General features: G+C 39.1%; 1 protein-coding gene across 2 annotated transcripts in view; it reads left to right on the top strand.

Annotated features, from left to right (window-relative positions):
- Positions 1 to 13040, top strand: part of LOC128227309 (sodium- and chloride-dependent taurine transporter-like) — a 41989-nt gene extending 28949 nt beyond the window's left edge. For both annotated transcript variants that reach the window (XM_052937712.1, XM_052937713.1), the window contains exons 8-14: positions 903 to 1027; positions 1322 to 1434; positions 2615 to 2752; positions 4911 to 5010; positions 7091 to 7191; positions 9113 to 9292; positions 10958 to 13040. In XM_052937712.1, coding sequence (XP_052793672.1) covers positions 903 to 1027; positions 1322 to 1434; positions 2615 to 2752; positions 4911 to 5010; positions 7091 to 7191; positions 9113 to 9292; positions 10958 to 11140 — 940 coding nt within the window. In that variant the 3' untranslated portion in view covers positions 11141 to 13040. The remainder of the gene's footprint in view (positions 1 to 902; positions 1028 to 1321; positions 1435 to 2614; positions 2753 to 4910; positions 5011 to 7090; positions 7192 to 9112; positions 9293 to 10957) is intronic.
- The last annotated feature ends 1195 nt before the right edge of the window (positions 13041 to 14235 follow it).

Here is a 14235-nt window from a genome sequence, read left to right as displayed (position 1 = left end):
ACAAGGTACATAGGCCATCCATCACCTTCCTGTCCCACGATCAGTATACACCTCTCAACCTTAATGGCCTGCGTCAGGTTACACGTTATCGCTATACCGGCTGTGCGATCTGTCTAATGGCTGGCATTTAACGTTCATCGAGTTCTCATGAAATTCACGTGTGTTTATATAACATGTATGTCTATCAGATTGTTTAACTCAATGCTTACACAGGCCACCTAATGCCAGTATACAACGGGAATAACGCTGCCATTATTACTCAATAGAACACCATGGACACAGACACTACTACTGCACTTATTTGTACAGAGGTTGTGGGTATCAACTCCATTAGCCCCGCTGTCGAAAGGAAATCTTAGACCCCTCCCCCCCCCCCCCCACACACACGCACACTTCCCCTCCCCGTTTGCATCATGTCGGTATGAGATCATGTTGCCATTTATTTTGCTCTGTAGGGACATCATTCTGTTTTCCTGATTGAGATTAACACATATATTGTTGGGCCGCCCCAGTAACGAATACTATTTCCACACTGCATCTATACAGGTGGGCGGTTATATGAGTACCGAGGGAAAATACTGCTCGGCTATATATTTTGCGAACAGTTTCGATGTTTTATGTGTGTTAGACAGCATCACGGTCCTACTGTTAAGACTGCAGTTCTAAAACTGGCATCGTTAGTCGGACGGGTGCTGTCCGAACGTGTCGATTAGTCGCATACACTGACGGGCTTCCTACCAACTTTATCCCGTTTCAGTTTGTTAGCATGTGTGTTACTGGGGCTTTAAAGGGACTTGACACCAGATGGTCCAAAATCGACAAATGCAGTATTTCTTGCGTGCGCGTACACTTGCGTGCATAAGACTATAAATCTAAATATTCCCCCCTTTTCTTCCATGTAGGGACGCGGTACTGTTCGGTCTTGTTAACAGTTTCACAAGCATACTGGCTGGCCTCGTCATCTTCAGCATCCTTGGCTTCATGGCCGTAAGACAGGGAGTGTCCGTCGCCGAAGTAGCCGAGTCAGGTAACGGTCACAGTGCATGTAGCGTTAAAGAAAATATATGAGGTTTATGCATTTTTAAGCTTCTGTTTAATGCGAAAACATGTTCGTCAGTAAATAAGTGCTACTAACGCAAAGGAGGTGATGGTCATACACAAAGTTCATTACACTTTTTGGATTACCTCCCTTGAACTATTACGGACGTTATCTGTCGGTCAAGTTGGCGTGTGCTTCGCAATATGTTAATGCCAATCTTACAATGCTTTACTATTCTTCAATAAAACTGTATTATCATTCTGTACCCTTTGTCTTCTACAGGACCAGGCCTTGCATTTATAGCTTACCCCGAGGCGGTATCCCAGATGCCGATAGCCCCCTTCTGGTCCTGTCTATTCTTCATTATGGTCATTCTACTGGGACTCGACAGTCAGGTACGTAAAATGGAGTACGCCTGGCGTTCATATCGTACCCCGAAGCGGTGTTCCTGACATATAGACATTCAGATACTGTACATAAACGAGAAGCACTCCGAAGTGTTATACCAAACGCGGGAACCTTGTAACTTAGATACACTTTCTTTACGCGGCCCTCCATATATACACATTTTCAATGTGTGTTTGATTTTTTTTGTTATGAAAATTGCGCATCACGTCATCGCCGTCGTCGTCTGCAGCGTCGATGTGGGGCTACTTATTGTTACCGCCAAGCGATGCTTTAGTTATAAACCGGAGTGACCGACTCGCAGTTTAGAACCAGCGCAGCAAAATAAAATGATACCGCATTAAGGGATCAACGTTAACATCACGAAGAAGTTAAAAGAACAATACCGACAGCGACGTTGTAAATTACTGTTTTAGGATAGATGCATTTCACGATCTCCTCTCACTATTAATAAACTGTTGAATACCTGGTGTGGTTACACCATTTATTGCTATTGTAAATATTACCTTTTCAGAAAACAAACATCGCCATAAATTTATTCGTTTATCTATAAGACGAGTATTCTTGTAGCCATAATGTCTTCTGCGAGTCTGGGTACTCATCATGGCAACACAGTTGCGGAGTGTTGCTTTCAATTTATCTCTCTGTGAACATTTAAGACATATGAGCCCCGGATCTGTGTCAGTCTTGAACCCGTTGGCACGGGTGACCAAAATTGATTCAGGATTTCTAGGAAATGCTACCCACTAGCTTATTGTATAAAAAAAACCGCTGAAAATGAGAAGGGATAAAAACAGTCTCATATCCGATATGTCGTCTGCATACTCCTGTTTTTTTCTGCTTAAATGCAACTGCAATGAACTGGCATCTTGCCTGTTCCAGCGAGATAGCAGCAGAATCCCATAATTTGATTTTCTTACTTAGAGATCGATTGCAATATTCATTGATATTTAATTACTGAATTCATTAATTTTAGATTGGAGCGGTTTAGAAGTTAACATTTCGTGCTTTACTTTCCACTCAGCATTGAGTAAAAAATGTGAACAAAAAATCAAAATCTTGATGCCTGCCAAGAATTTGAAGATTTCAGTCAAGTTTGGTGTAATAGAAATCCATTTGTTTTATATAATATTATATTACATTACTAGACACGAACCATTTCCATTTTAGTTTGTGGGGGTTGAAGGGTTCATAACCTTCGTGGTTGACCTTTACCCCCACGTGTTCCGGAAAGGATTCAGACGAGAAATTCTCATCGGTGTCGTCTGCGTCACCTGCTTCCTCGTAGGGCTCTCCATGGTTACCGAGGTAAGGGCATTCTGGGGGGGGGGGGGGGGGGGGTATAAATATAACATTCTTACATAAGTCTCACTATACTGAACGTATTATTACACTGAATTCGCCTCGATCATTTATTTCGCTTCAGACACTCTTTGTTTTGTTATTTTACATACACTTGTATAGTTTTGCTGTGCAAATATGTTTTGGTCAAATAAACAGCATCTCTAGAAATTAAATGTTCTCATTACATCCCAACTTGTTTACATACTTCTCATTATATGACATGTGAAGTTTATTCATTGCATCATCACAAAGTTAAAACAATAAGACATGCATGTGCATATTTGTGATTCCATCAGCCTCTAAAAGTACACAGCATTAAGCACTGATGGGTCCTGATTGTGCATAAATATGCCGTATAGAATTTAGCAATTACAGCGATCTGTTCAACATCCAAGATGGACTAACCCTTCACCTTGTGGGGCAGAACTGGTACAAAAGTCTTGTTGGAACCATACATTATACATAATTATATATTTAATGAGGTCGATCAGTCATTGCCACAAATGCTGAAATGGTTTATACTAGAACGGAGTTGATTTTACTGCATCAAATTTAAATAAAAATAAACTTAGCATGCCTGTTCCGCTCTAACGGCACCGGAATTGTCGAACTTGATTTGAAAGTAATTCTGTCCTCTACTGACTATGCATTTAATTACTTATGTTTTTTATCATCGAGAATGTCATTGACTAAGATTATGTAAACTGTTCAGCCCTGTAGAACCTTTGAACGATTAAAATGGCTATAATATAGATCAAGGTTGGTGGACTGTTTTCTTGACTTCTTTCTTGGTGAATGCAAGGATGTATGTGCATATTTTGTCGAGCATTATGACTTACTAATAGAAATAATGTATGTTCTGAATCTCTTCCTCAGTACGCATTTGTTTTAGTTAAAAAGTAAACAAGCCGTGTTTACGATCATGACACGTTCATGTTTTATATGAAATACGCGTAAGGTTTGTGAGCTATTTCGTCCTAACTGGTTATTTCAAATCCAAATCACGACAATAACAAGTTTTACACTTCAATTGCGTGTTTGACATTGTCAAGATTATAAGTATCTTCCATGGCCGAGAGTGTAAGATAGGTTCATTCCGACCTGAGCGTAGGGTGTTTTGCAAAACACCCTGCGCGAGGGTCGGGATGAACCTATCTTACACGAGCGGCTATGGTAGATGCTTTTTCTCCCAACTCAGTTAAACAAAATTAAGTAAAAATGTATTTTTTGCTGGAACTCTTTTATGCTTAGTAAAAATAATTGCGTATGGATATGCGATAATTCGTGGTCGTCATGGATATGCGCGCAGTGATTCAGACTATGTTAATAGTCAAATCGGTTTTTAAATAGTTCTAAGGAGAGTTAAGCATTATTTCTTGAAAAGTGCGTGAAAACTATTTTATGGTGACATTTGAAGCGATAAATAGTTAATTAGCGTTCTAAATGCCACAACACAATAAGAATTTTTAGCCTGGTTAAATTATTTGATCTACTTATCTGAGGTGGGAGAAATATTTGTTAAAGCGTGAGTTGAAATATTTCATATGATTTACCATATTTCACTCATTAAAAGGCGCGTTGTACGATATGTCATGTAAATGATACACGTATAGTATATACTTCAGCAAGGGGACTGATTGCATTACTAATTACAGCATCTAAGCCTTAATACGATTAAAAAAGACTCTGTGTGTAAGGTGTCATTCTTTACAGCAATAGATCATACAATGGAATAACTATCGATTATAACAGTCTACGAAGATGAGATAATCTCTATGCATCTGATATGTCTATGGCTGATTTTAATTTAGGGGACATGCCAGTAAACTGTACATACAAGACATAAAATAGGTGTAAACGGAGGCTGTCACAAGTTCATTGTCCGAACTTGACCTCTGTTCATAACTCTTCGGGCAATGATTTTTTTCTTTGAATGATATGCTCGATCATGGATGTTGCAATTCCCTCGTGACCAACTGTTTTATGTCACGCGAGGAACTATCAATTTGAGGGCTGTAACAGTTTAAACTGTATCACGAATACATGTATGTGTCCTTACCTCTATAATACTACAGGTGAGTTGTAAATGCCAGGTGACTCACCCATAACCCTTCCCCTACAGGGAGGGATGTATGTGTTTCAGTTGTTCGATTACTACTCGGCGAGTCGTATCGTGCTGGTCGTTGCGTTCTTCGAGTGTGTCGTCGTGTCATATATCTACGGTACGTGTACAAAATGCCCAGCATGCGTCCCAAACGCTTGACGTCGTGTCAACCTTTCAGTCGTTTTGGGGGTGGGTGTACGTTTATTTCACTACGCCAACGGGAATTTCTACAATCAAAGTCGGACCCACTGAGTGTATATGTCTTGTTAGGTCGTTAATCTAAAGTGCTCTGACAAGATGCTACCTTGGTCAAAGCAACTCTGGTTCGTTTACGTACATGTAAACGAGCGCATAGCACTGTTACTCGTTTTACGTTCCTATCGGAAGACGGTTATCTATGTTAGTTCTGAGGCGGGATATCGAACCTGCGAACCCTGGATTGACAATCAAGTTACTAACTACTAGAACACGGGTCCGCCACTCAGTCTTCAGCGAGTGTTGGCTTGCTGATAGATATTTCCACAGTGCATGCTACGCTTTAAAGATAGCCATTATCACTTGTGACCCTACACTAACGTTCCATGAAAAGCATGTCTTATTTCCATGAATATGCATCCTTAGTCATATGCAGATATGATCTTAATCATTTGTATGAGTTTACAAGTTCTTAAATCTAGATTGTTTCATTTATGACATTTTTGTCGTACCATTAGATAACAGATGAGGAATTTCCTCGTAATTCTTTGCCATTGTCTGCATATAATCACATGATTGAAATAGTATATAATTCGCCGCTAGCACATCAATTATTGTATTGTTGAAGCCATAACAACTGCTCCTTAAGCCTGCGTATTTTAAGGTATTAAATCCACCATTAAGCTACGCTTTGAAAATATTGACGCCCAGTATTTAAATGATATTGGTGTAAATTAAATGTGACTGATCGTAGCCGAATACTACCTGTGCCGATCTGATTTTACGTCGGTCAGTTTCATCTTTAACGCTCTTGTAAGTCAATGTTGATTATCCAATTATGCAAACATTCAAGGCAAAAGGTCGGAGTCTGGGCTGGGCGGCCCCAGGATGTGAATATTCCGGGTTTTTTTTTAATCTCTTTTGTCTTCTAACAAAAAAAAAACTTTAGTTCTTAACAATAAGTACATATATGTCTGAATGCAATCTTAGGCTCTTAAAATTCTTCATAGCAGGGAGCTAAAGGGGCGTTGACCCTCACCATGGTGCTGCCCTTGACCCGCCAAGGGACCTTATTCGACCCCCGACCCCCTGCCTCCCTCGGCGTAAAGCTCAGGGTTATTTGCTTTCAGTCATTTTTCACCTTCACCTGACCAAACTGGAATCCAGTTTGATGAACTAATTTAGACTACAGCTAATGCATTCAAATTATAAAAGCATCATATATGAGGTTATATTTTAAAAGTTATCCGTATGATCGATGGGACACCTTATGCATATGTTATCAGAAACTGACAATGTAAATGCGGCTGGGGTTTATTTTTGCCAAGAACATGTCTCGAATTTTATTTACGAGAGAACGAGATAGCCATTACATAAGCGATTTCTTTTCTTTATAGTTGATAGAAAAAGTAAACACTGGTTTTACATTTGTTGATAGTGTGGAGTATTCTGTTTACGTGTATACTTATTACCTTAAAAATAAGCAGAAAATACTGACTCGGTTAATTGGTATTATTTATTTTTTGAAAATGCAAAGAAAACGTCGTTTTTATCTACGGTTATTTTTATGGTTTTTATCAATTAGTATATCAGTATACACGACTAAACGAGATGAATTCTTTACATTGTTTCAGAAAATTGTCAAAAGTGGAAACTTTTATGTAAATAGCAACCGGTGTGCATTGTTTTTCGTTTTGTAGGACTGTTCTCGGTCCTGTTAAATAATCTACCTATTTAAAACCGAACTGAAGTGGTTACGTAGATCTGTTTTTACTTCGAATAGATAATTTCTGGAAAAGTTATCATTGTGATTGTATGTATATTTCTGGAAGAGTTATCATTGTGAATGTATGTATATTTCTGGAAGAGTGATCATTGTGATTGTATGTATATTTCTGGAAGAGTTATCATTGTGATTGTATGTATATTTCTGGAAGAGTTATCATTGTGATTGTATGTATATTTCTGGAAGAGTTATCATTTTGATTGTACGTATATTCCAGGAACGAACCGATTCCAAGACAACCTAGAGATGATGTTTGGTTTCCGGGTGAACCCCGTAATGAAATACATGTGGATGATATTCACACCCATATTCACTATGGTAAGTCTTTGGTGAAGATCGTGTGCGTATATTCACTATGGTAAGTCTTTGGTGAAGATCGTGTGCGTATATTCACTATGGTAAGTCTTTGGTGAAGATCGTGTGCGTATATTCACTATGGTAAGTCTTTGGTGAAGATCGTGTGCGTATATTCACTATGGTAAGTCTTTGGTGAAGATCGTGTGCGTATATTCACTACGGTAAGTCTGTTAGGGAGGGCGTTGGCGTATATTCACTACGGTAAGTCTGTTAGGGAGGGTGTTTATCCACAATGGTAAGTCCGTGAGGAAGGTCGTGTGCGTATATTAACTATGGTAAGTCTGTGAGGAAGCTAGTGTGCGTATAATCACTATGGTAAGTCTGTGAGGAAGCTAGTGTGCGTATATTCACTATGGTAAGTCTGTGAGGAAGGTCGTGTGCGTATATTCACTATGGTAAGTCTATGAGGAAGCTAGTGTGCGTATAATCACTATGGTAAGTCTGTGAGGAAGCTAGTGTGCGTATATTCACTATGGTAAGTTTGTGAGGAAGCTAGTGTGCGTATATTCACTATGGTAAGTCTGTGAGGAAGGTCGTGTGCGTATATTGACTATGGTAAGTCTGTGAGGAAGCTAGTGTGCGTATATTCACTATGGTAAGTCTGTGAGAAAGGTCGTCTGTGTTTATTCACTAAGGTAAGTCTGTGGTAAGGGTCGTGTGCATATATTCACTATGGTAAGTCTGTTGAGAAGGGTGTATGCGTATATTCACTATGGTAGGGCGTGGGCGTATATTCACTATGGTAAGTCTGTTAGGGAGGGCGTGGGCGTTTATTCACTAGTAAGTCTGTGAGGAAGATCGTGTGCGTGTTTTCACTATGGTAAGTCTCTGAGGAAGGTCGTGTGCGTGTATTCACTATGGTAAGTCTCTGAGGAAGGTCGTGTGCGTGTTTTCACTATGGTAAGTCTCTGAGGAAGGTCGTGTGCGTGTATTCACTATGATTAGTCTCTGAGGAAGGTCGTGTGCGTGTTTTCACTATGGTAAGTCTGTGAGGAAGGTCGTGTGCGTGTATTCACTATGGTTCACTAGTAAGTCTGTGAGGAAGATCGTGTGCGTGTTTTCACTATGGTTAGTCTCTGAGGAAGGTCGTGTGCGTGTATTCACTATGATTAGTCTCTGAGGAAGGTCGTGTGCGTGTATTCACTATGGTTAGTCTCTGAGGAAGGTCGTGTGCGTGTATTCACTATGATTAGTCTCTGAGGAAGGTCGTGTGCGTGTATTCACTATGGTTAGTCTCTGAGGAAGGTCGTGTGCGTGTATTCACTATGGTAAGTCTCTGAGGAAGGTCGTGTGCGTGTATTCACTATGGTTAGTCTCTGAGGAAGGTCGTGTGCGTGTATTCACTATGGTAAGTCTCTGAGGAAGGTCGTGTGCGTGTATTCACTATGGTAAGTCTGTGAGGAAGGTCGTGTGCGTGTATTCACTATGGTAAGTCTGTGAGGAAGGTCGTGTGCGTGTATTCACTATGGTAAGTCTGTGAGATAGTGTGCGTATATCAGTCTATGAAGACATATATTCACATGCATGATACGATTTTAACATGTATAAGTTACATTTTATAAGTGAGTATCTTGACAATGTATATAATGATGTGTGAGTATAGTATTGCTTAAAAATACAACCATAGCGTTATGATTGTTGATCCGCATTTCGTCTATGCTGGGGCCCAACGTTGTGGCGGCTTATAAACGGGTTGCCTTTTATTCCGGAGAAGGGACGTAACTCCTACATATGCTTATCTTTGTGTATATTGCCATCTTAACATTTGTTCATGCGAGTACATAGAATGGTGCCAACTTAATTGTCGATATTTGTTCTGTGTTCTGCTATCCGTTTTTTCTGTTGCAAACATTTATTGGTATACGTTTTGCAACATTTACAGACGATATTCATCATGGGCGCCATCACATACTCGGAGTTGTCGTACGACCGGAAATTTATCACCTACGAGTACCCAAGGTGGTCGATCATGATCGGCTGGACGCTTGCTCTCTGTTCAGTCGTCTGCATACCCATTGTCTTTGTGTTCCGGTTATACCAGCAGGAAGGAGATCTCGCTCAGGTATAAAACCACAAAGTCTCAATTGCGCACAACATACATGGCTGGCGTTATCGTTTAAATATATTACAATTTAGCTGGCAAGTCGTTCTAAGACTTACCATTGCACAAAATGAGAAAAAGATGTCATCCACAGAATCTGTTATTTGTCAAAGGGGCTGATCAGACTGTCAGCATTTTTATTTCATAATAGAATATCGTGCTTGACAGTCTATGGTAGCATAGTAAAACGCTCGACTTTTCTCGATGTCCAAATTTTACGCTGAACATCAGACATTGGGTCTTTCAGACAAAATATGGATATTATCATTATGATACTATAAATCTAAATGAACTGTCATGATACAAATCGCTCTGTTGCGCCCAATGGCCTAGTGAACGTATAAGCTTCATTAAGTCTGCTTGCTGCACGATTTTGATCGTGTTAAAATACTTGGAAGCTTTGTAATAAAAGTTTGAATAAAGAGGTTCTTAGCATATATGTGGATCATAGAGTATATATCATTTTATTAAACTTATGCAATAAATATAATTTATTCAGAATAGACATTTCAGGTGTATAAAGTTAGATGACTTGAGATCGGCATATATTATGTAATTTCCTTGCACCTAATGGGTAAAAACTTGCCGTCAAAGTGGAAAAAAGAAGGCAATTTACAGAAATACTAGTAGTGTATTGCTTTGGCCTCAAACAATTATGCTTCAGGTTCGATCTACCGGACACTGCCTACGAAATAATAATTATTTGAGTGTGTGTTTTAATTTGTAGTTTAAAAACCTTTACAGCTTTATACAAAATATTTTTGACGCCAATCCCCAATGATGGCAATAACGTTCTTAATATCAAAGGTTACTACCCGACTTGATTTGAAAAGGACGTAACCCTAACCAAACCATGTTTTAACCTTAGTACTGCTGACCATTAAGTCGTTGAGGTACATGTATATACAGACGCTTAGCGATATACTGTATCTAGTAAAACACATGGTACATTCTTGTCGTCACATGCTAGTGACATTTATTGGTGACAAGACGAACATTTTAATGTATGACTCTGCAAAAAAAAAACATACGCGTTTCATTAGAACAAAGATAGTATTGTCCTTGGGACAGTGTTTCTTCCTGCAATGTGTGCATATTTATAAAGACCGAAAACCATTGGCCTTATTCACATTTGCGGTCATTTTTTTCTATTGATACTGTCTCCAACTCGACACAATATGAATCGACACATTTTGATTGGCCAATGCTAATAAGTTTTTTTTTGCTTCTGGTCAATGTTAACTGTACGACAGAGCTTGAATGTGAGAACATCAATAGGTCGGTATTCTCGCTCTGATTGGGTAGAAACTAGTCATGTTGCATTCCATTTCAGTGGCCAAGAGCGTGTCTTTAGTAGTTGGAACCCTGTGCCACTATTCAATATTGATCTTATCCTTTTCATTGGATATGCCTCAGTGATTCCATTCAGCCTATTGGTCAGCGAAATATACAGGCCAAAAGTTTTTAAACATAAACTTAAGTTCAATCTAAGTTGCATTTCGAATACGGCTCCAGCAGGAGCTCTTGGGTTAGAGGCCGACATCTTGTGCAGCTAAAATACCTTTATCTATAAATGTAGTTGTACAATAGCGATATCTCGTGATGGTGGGATTTCTATGTTTATAGCGTTTCCGTGCTGCGACCATGCCGACGCTCAAGAAGCATCAGGTGCGGGCCGGGGAGGATCTCAGGCGGATAAACCTCACAAATGGCTGCACTTCCGGTACAGCAGACGACTTTCCAGACTTCCCGGATGGGGCTTTCATTTCCGTCAAAGATTTCAATAACAGAGAGTCAGAAATCGTATAGTCTTAAATGAGACGATTGTTTCGTCGTTTGTGTAGTTTGACTTAAAAGAAATTATGTTGTGAAATTTGCAAAATTTTGCAAAACGTTTGATTTAAAGATGTCACTTGATGTTCAAATCGCTTTACGATATCCATTGTGATCATTTTCATTTTCATTATATATGTATACGTTTCTTTTATTTATGTCTTTTGTAATTGGTACTGTATTAAATTAACTGATATCAAACGTGTCTATTATCATGCCGAAAGTAGCACCTTCTCATTATCATATTTGTGTGTAGTACTGCCAACTTTAGTCAAACCGAAATCGTGTTTACCGAATTGCTGAAGTCATGGTCTTATAAGTGAAAAAATAATAATTTGTTGTAGGTCTTCTTATACACAATATTTACCAATAAACGTTTTCATTAGCGGGGTTTTAATCCAAGACATTTTCCTTACAGTCCTATAGGCTATACTGCTTTTATATTGTCCCAGCATTAACATTAGATTATAGAACATTCCACTACGACATATCATGTCCATTACTTCAATTGTTCACAAGTAATGCAAAATACATGCTTGTAGTTAATTAATATTGCTGTGAAAATGTTTGATTGTTTTACTTTTTATGTATTTAAGCTCGTCCGTGTTTCATAAAATGTCTAGGATCAGTCATAGCCGTTAGTGTTGTCGGCGTCGGCGTGAAACAACTCTGTTGTTGCCAGCAACGCATTGACGGTTTAAAATGATAAATTTGGCAACTTAATTAATGACACATGAACATACCTTCATATGTATGAGTATCAATACCTATTACTCTGAATAAAATAGTTATCGAGTTATTTCCCCTGGTTCACTGAGAAGGCGGGCGAGTGTTGTCATCCCTTGTCTTAACATTTTTTGTTAAAATTGTCTGTAAATATATTGTGATATTCACAATGGGTTGCCGTGCACTAGATGTTTTGTTGATGTATTGTGTGTTCAACATTCTATTCATACGAAATCCGCGCAGTTTAGTAGAAAAAAACAAACAATAAATGTCAACAAGTGAGTGACGACCTAGTTTTATCTATGTTTATGTATTATCTCGTCGGCTTTAGCAATCTCATTATAAATATCATACTTTTATGTTCACCATAAATAAGTAAACACAAACTTATTGTTAATAAACTGTTTAAATGATAGTGTTTTTTGCTTTAAAGAGCTTGTGTTGATCGTATGTCTGTACTTTTTTATTTTGAATAAATTATTCATCTTTTAAGAATTCTGTATGTATGACATTTGTTTTGAAAAGTTTGGTTTGAAGTTTAAAAATGTAATACTCAACAACGAAATCAATGCATTTGTTTAACGTTGTCACTTTTTGTATTCCAATGGTTCCATCTGTTATCCACAGGGCTAGTTTTCAATATTGATTTTAACTGGAATAAAGAACGATGTAGCTAATCGGATTACTTGTTGTTTATAACTGACCAATGGAATGAATGAAGTCAATGATATATGACTATAAGATTAACTTAAGTTGAATATTGAATACCACCCCTGGTGACAAAACATTTGACAGTTATGTTGTTTTATCTTTATTTATAGCACAAACAAAGTGAAACAGCATTGCCCTCCTTCTTTAAAGCACTTAGTATTATGTTAACATGTATGTATGTTTCACAACGCAGGGATTCAGTAGCATTGTTTTTCTTTCATAAATAGTTTCAGTTAGCTGTCAATAAATTGCCTTGTGTCTGAATGTGTTACTATGTCATTCATTTAACACTCAAAGTTTATGAATTATGACGTTAAATTGTACCATTTTATGTAAAAAAAATATGGAACGTAAGACATAACACTTTCAATTAAACGTTTAAGCCATTTGATGTCTGACTTTGAGACATTTTAGACACTGAATAAAATTTTCAATTTTTTGTTTGTATTTGAATTTCCCAAGTGTGTTTCCCTTTTTTGTTGAAAATGATTTTCAATTTTGGATATTTATGCCCCCCTTCGAAGAAGAGGGGTATATTGCTTTGCACAGGCAATGTCGGTATGTCGGTCGGTCGGTCGGTCGGTCGGTCGGTCGGTCGGTCGGTCGGTCGGTCGGTCCGTCGGTAGACCAAAGCTTGTCCGAGTGATAACTGAACAATTCCTGGACGTATGGTCATCAAACTTCACATGAAGGTTGGGCCTGACCAGTAGATGACCCCTATTGATTTTGGGGGTCATCGGGTCAAAGGTCAAGGTCACAGTGACCTTTGATGGTAAAATAATTTTAAAGCTTGTCCGAGTGATAACTCAACAATGCCTGCACCCATGGCCCTCAAACTTGACATGGAGGTTGAGCCTGACCAGTAGATGACCCCTATTGTTTTTGGGGGTCATCAGGCCAAAGGTCAAGGTCACAGTGACCTTGAATGGTAAAAGGTTGTCCGAGTGATAACGTGACAATGCCTGCACCCATGGCCCTCAAACTTGACATGGAGGTTGGGCCTGACCAGTAGCTGACCCCTATTGTTTTTTGGGCTCAATGGGTCAAAGGTCAAGGTCACAAAGACCTTGAATGGTAAAAGGTTGTTCGAGTGATAACTCAACAATGCCTGCACCCATGGCCCTCAAACTTGACTTGGAGGTTGGGCCTGACCAGTAGATGACCCCTATTGTTTTTGGGGGTCATTGAGCCAAAGGTCAAGGTCACAGAGACCTTGAATGGTAAAAGGTTGTCCGATTGATAACTCAACAATGCCTGCACCCATGACCCTCAAACTTGACTTGGAGAATTGGCCTGACCAGGAGATGACCCCTATGGTTTTTGGGGGTCATCTGGCCAAAGGTCAAGGTCACAGTGACCTGGAATGATAAAAGGTCGTCCGAGTGATAATTTGACAATGCCTGCACCCATGGCCCTCAAACTTCACTTGGAGGTTGGGCCTGGCCAGAAGATGGTCCCTATTGATTTAAGGGGTCATTGGGCCAAAGGTCAAGGTCACAGTGACCTGGAATGGTAAAAGTTTATCCGAGTGATAACTTGACAATGGCTGCACCCATGGCCCTCAAACTTGATATGGAGGTTGAGTCTGGCCAGGAGATTGTCCCTATTAATTTAAGGGGTCATTGGGCCAAAGG

Source organism: Mya arenaria, chromosome 3, assembly GCF_026914265.1.
Source record: "Mya arenaria isolate MELC-2E11 chromosome 3, ASM2691426v1".
Classification (NCBI taxonomy): Eukaryota; Metazoa; Mollusca; class Bivalvia; order Myida; family Myidae; genus Mya; species Mya arenaria.
This window is presented reverse-complemented; position numbering and strand designations above follow the sequence as displayed.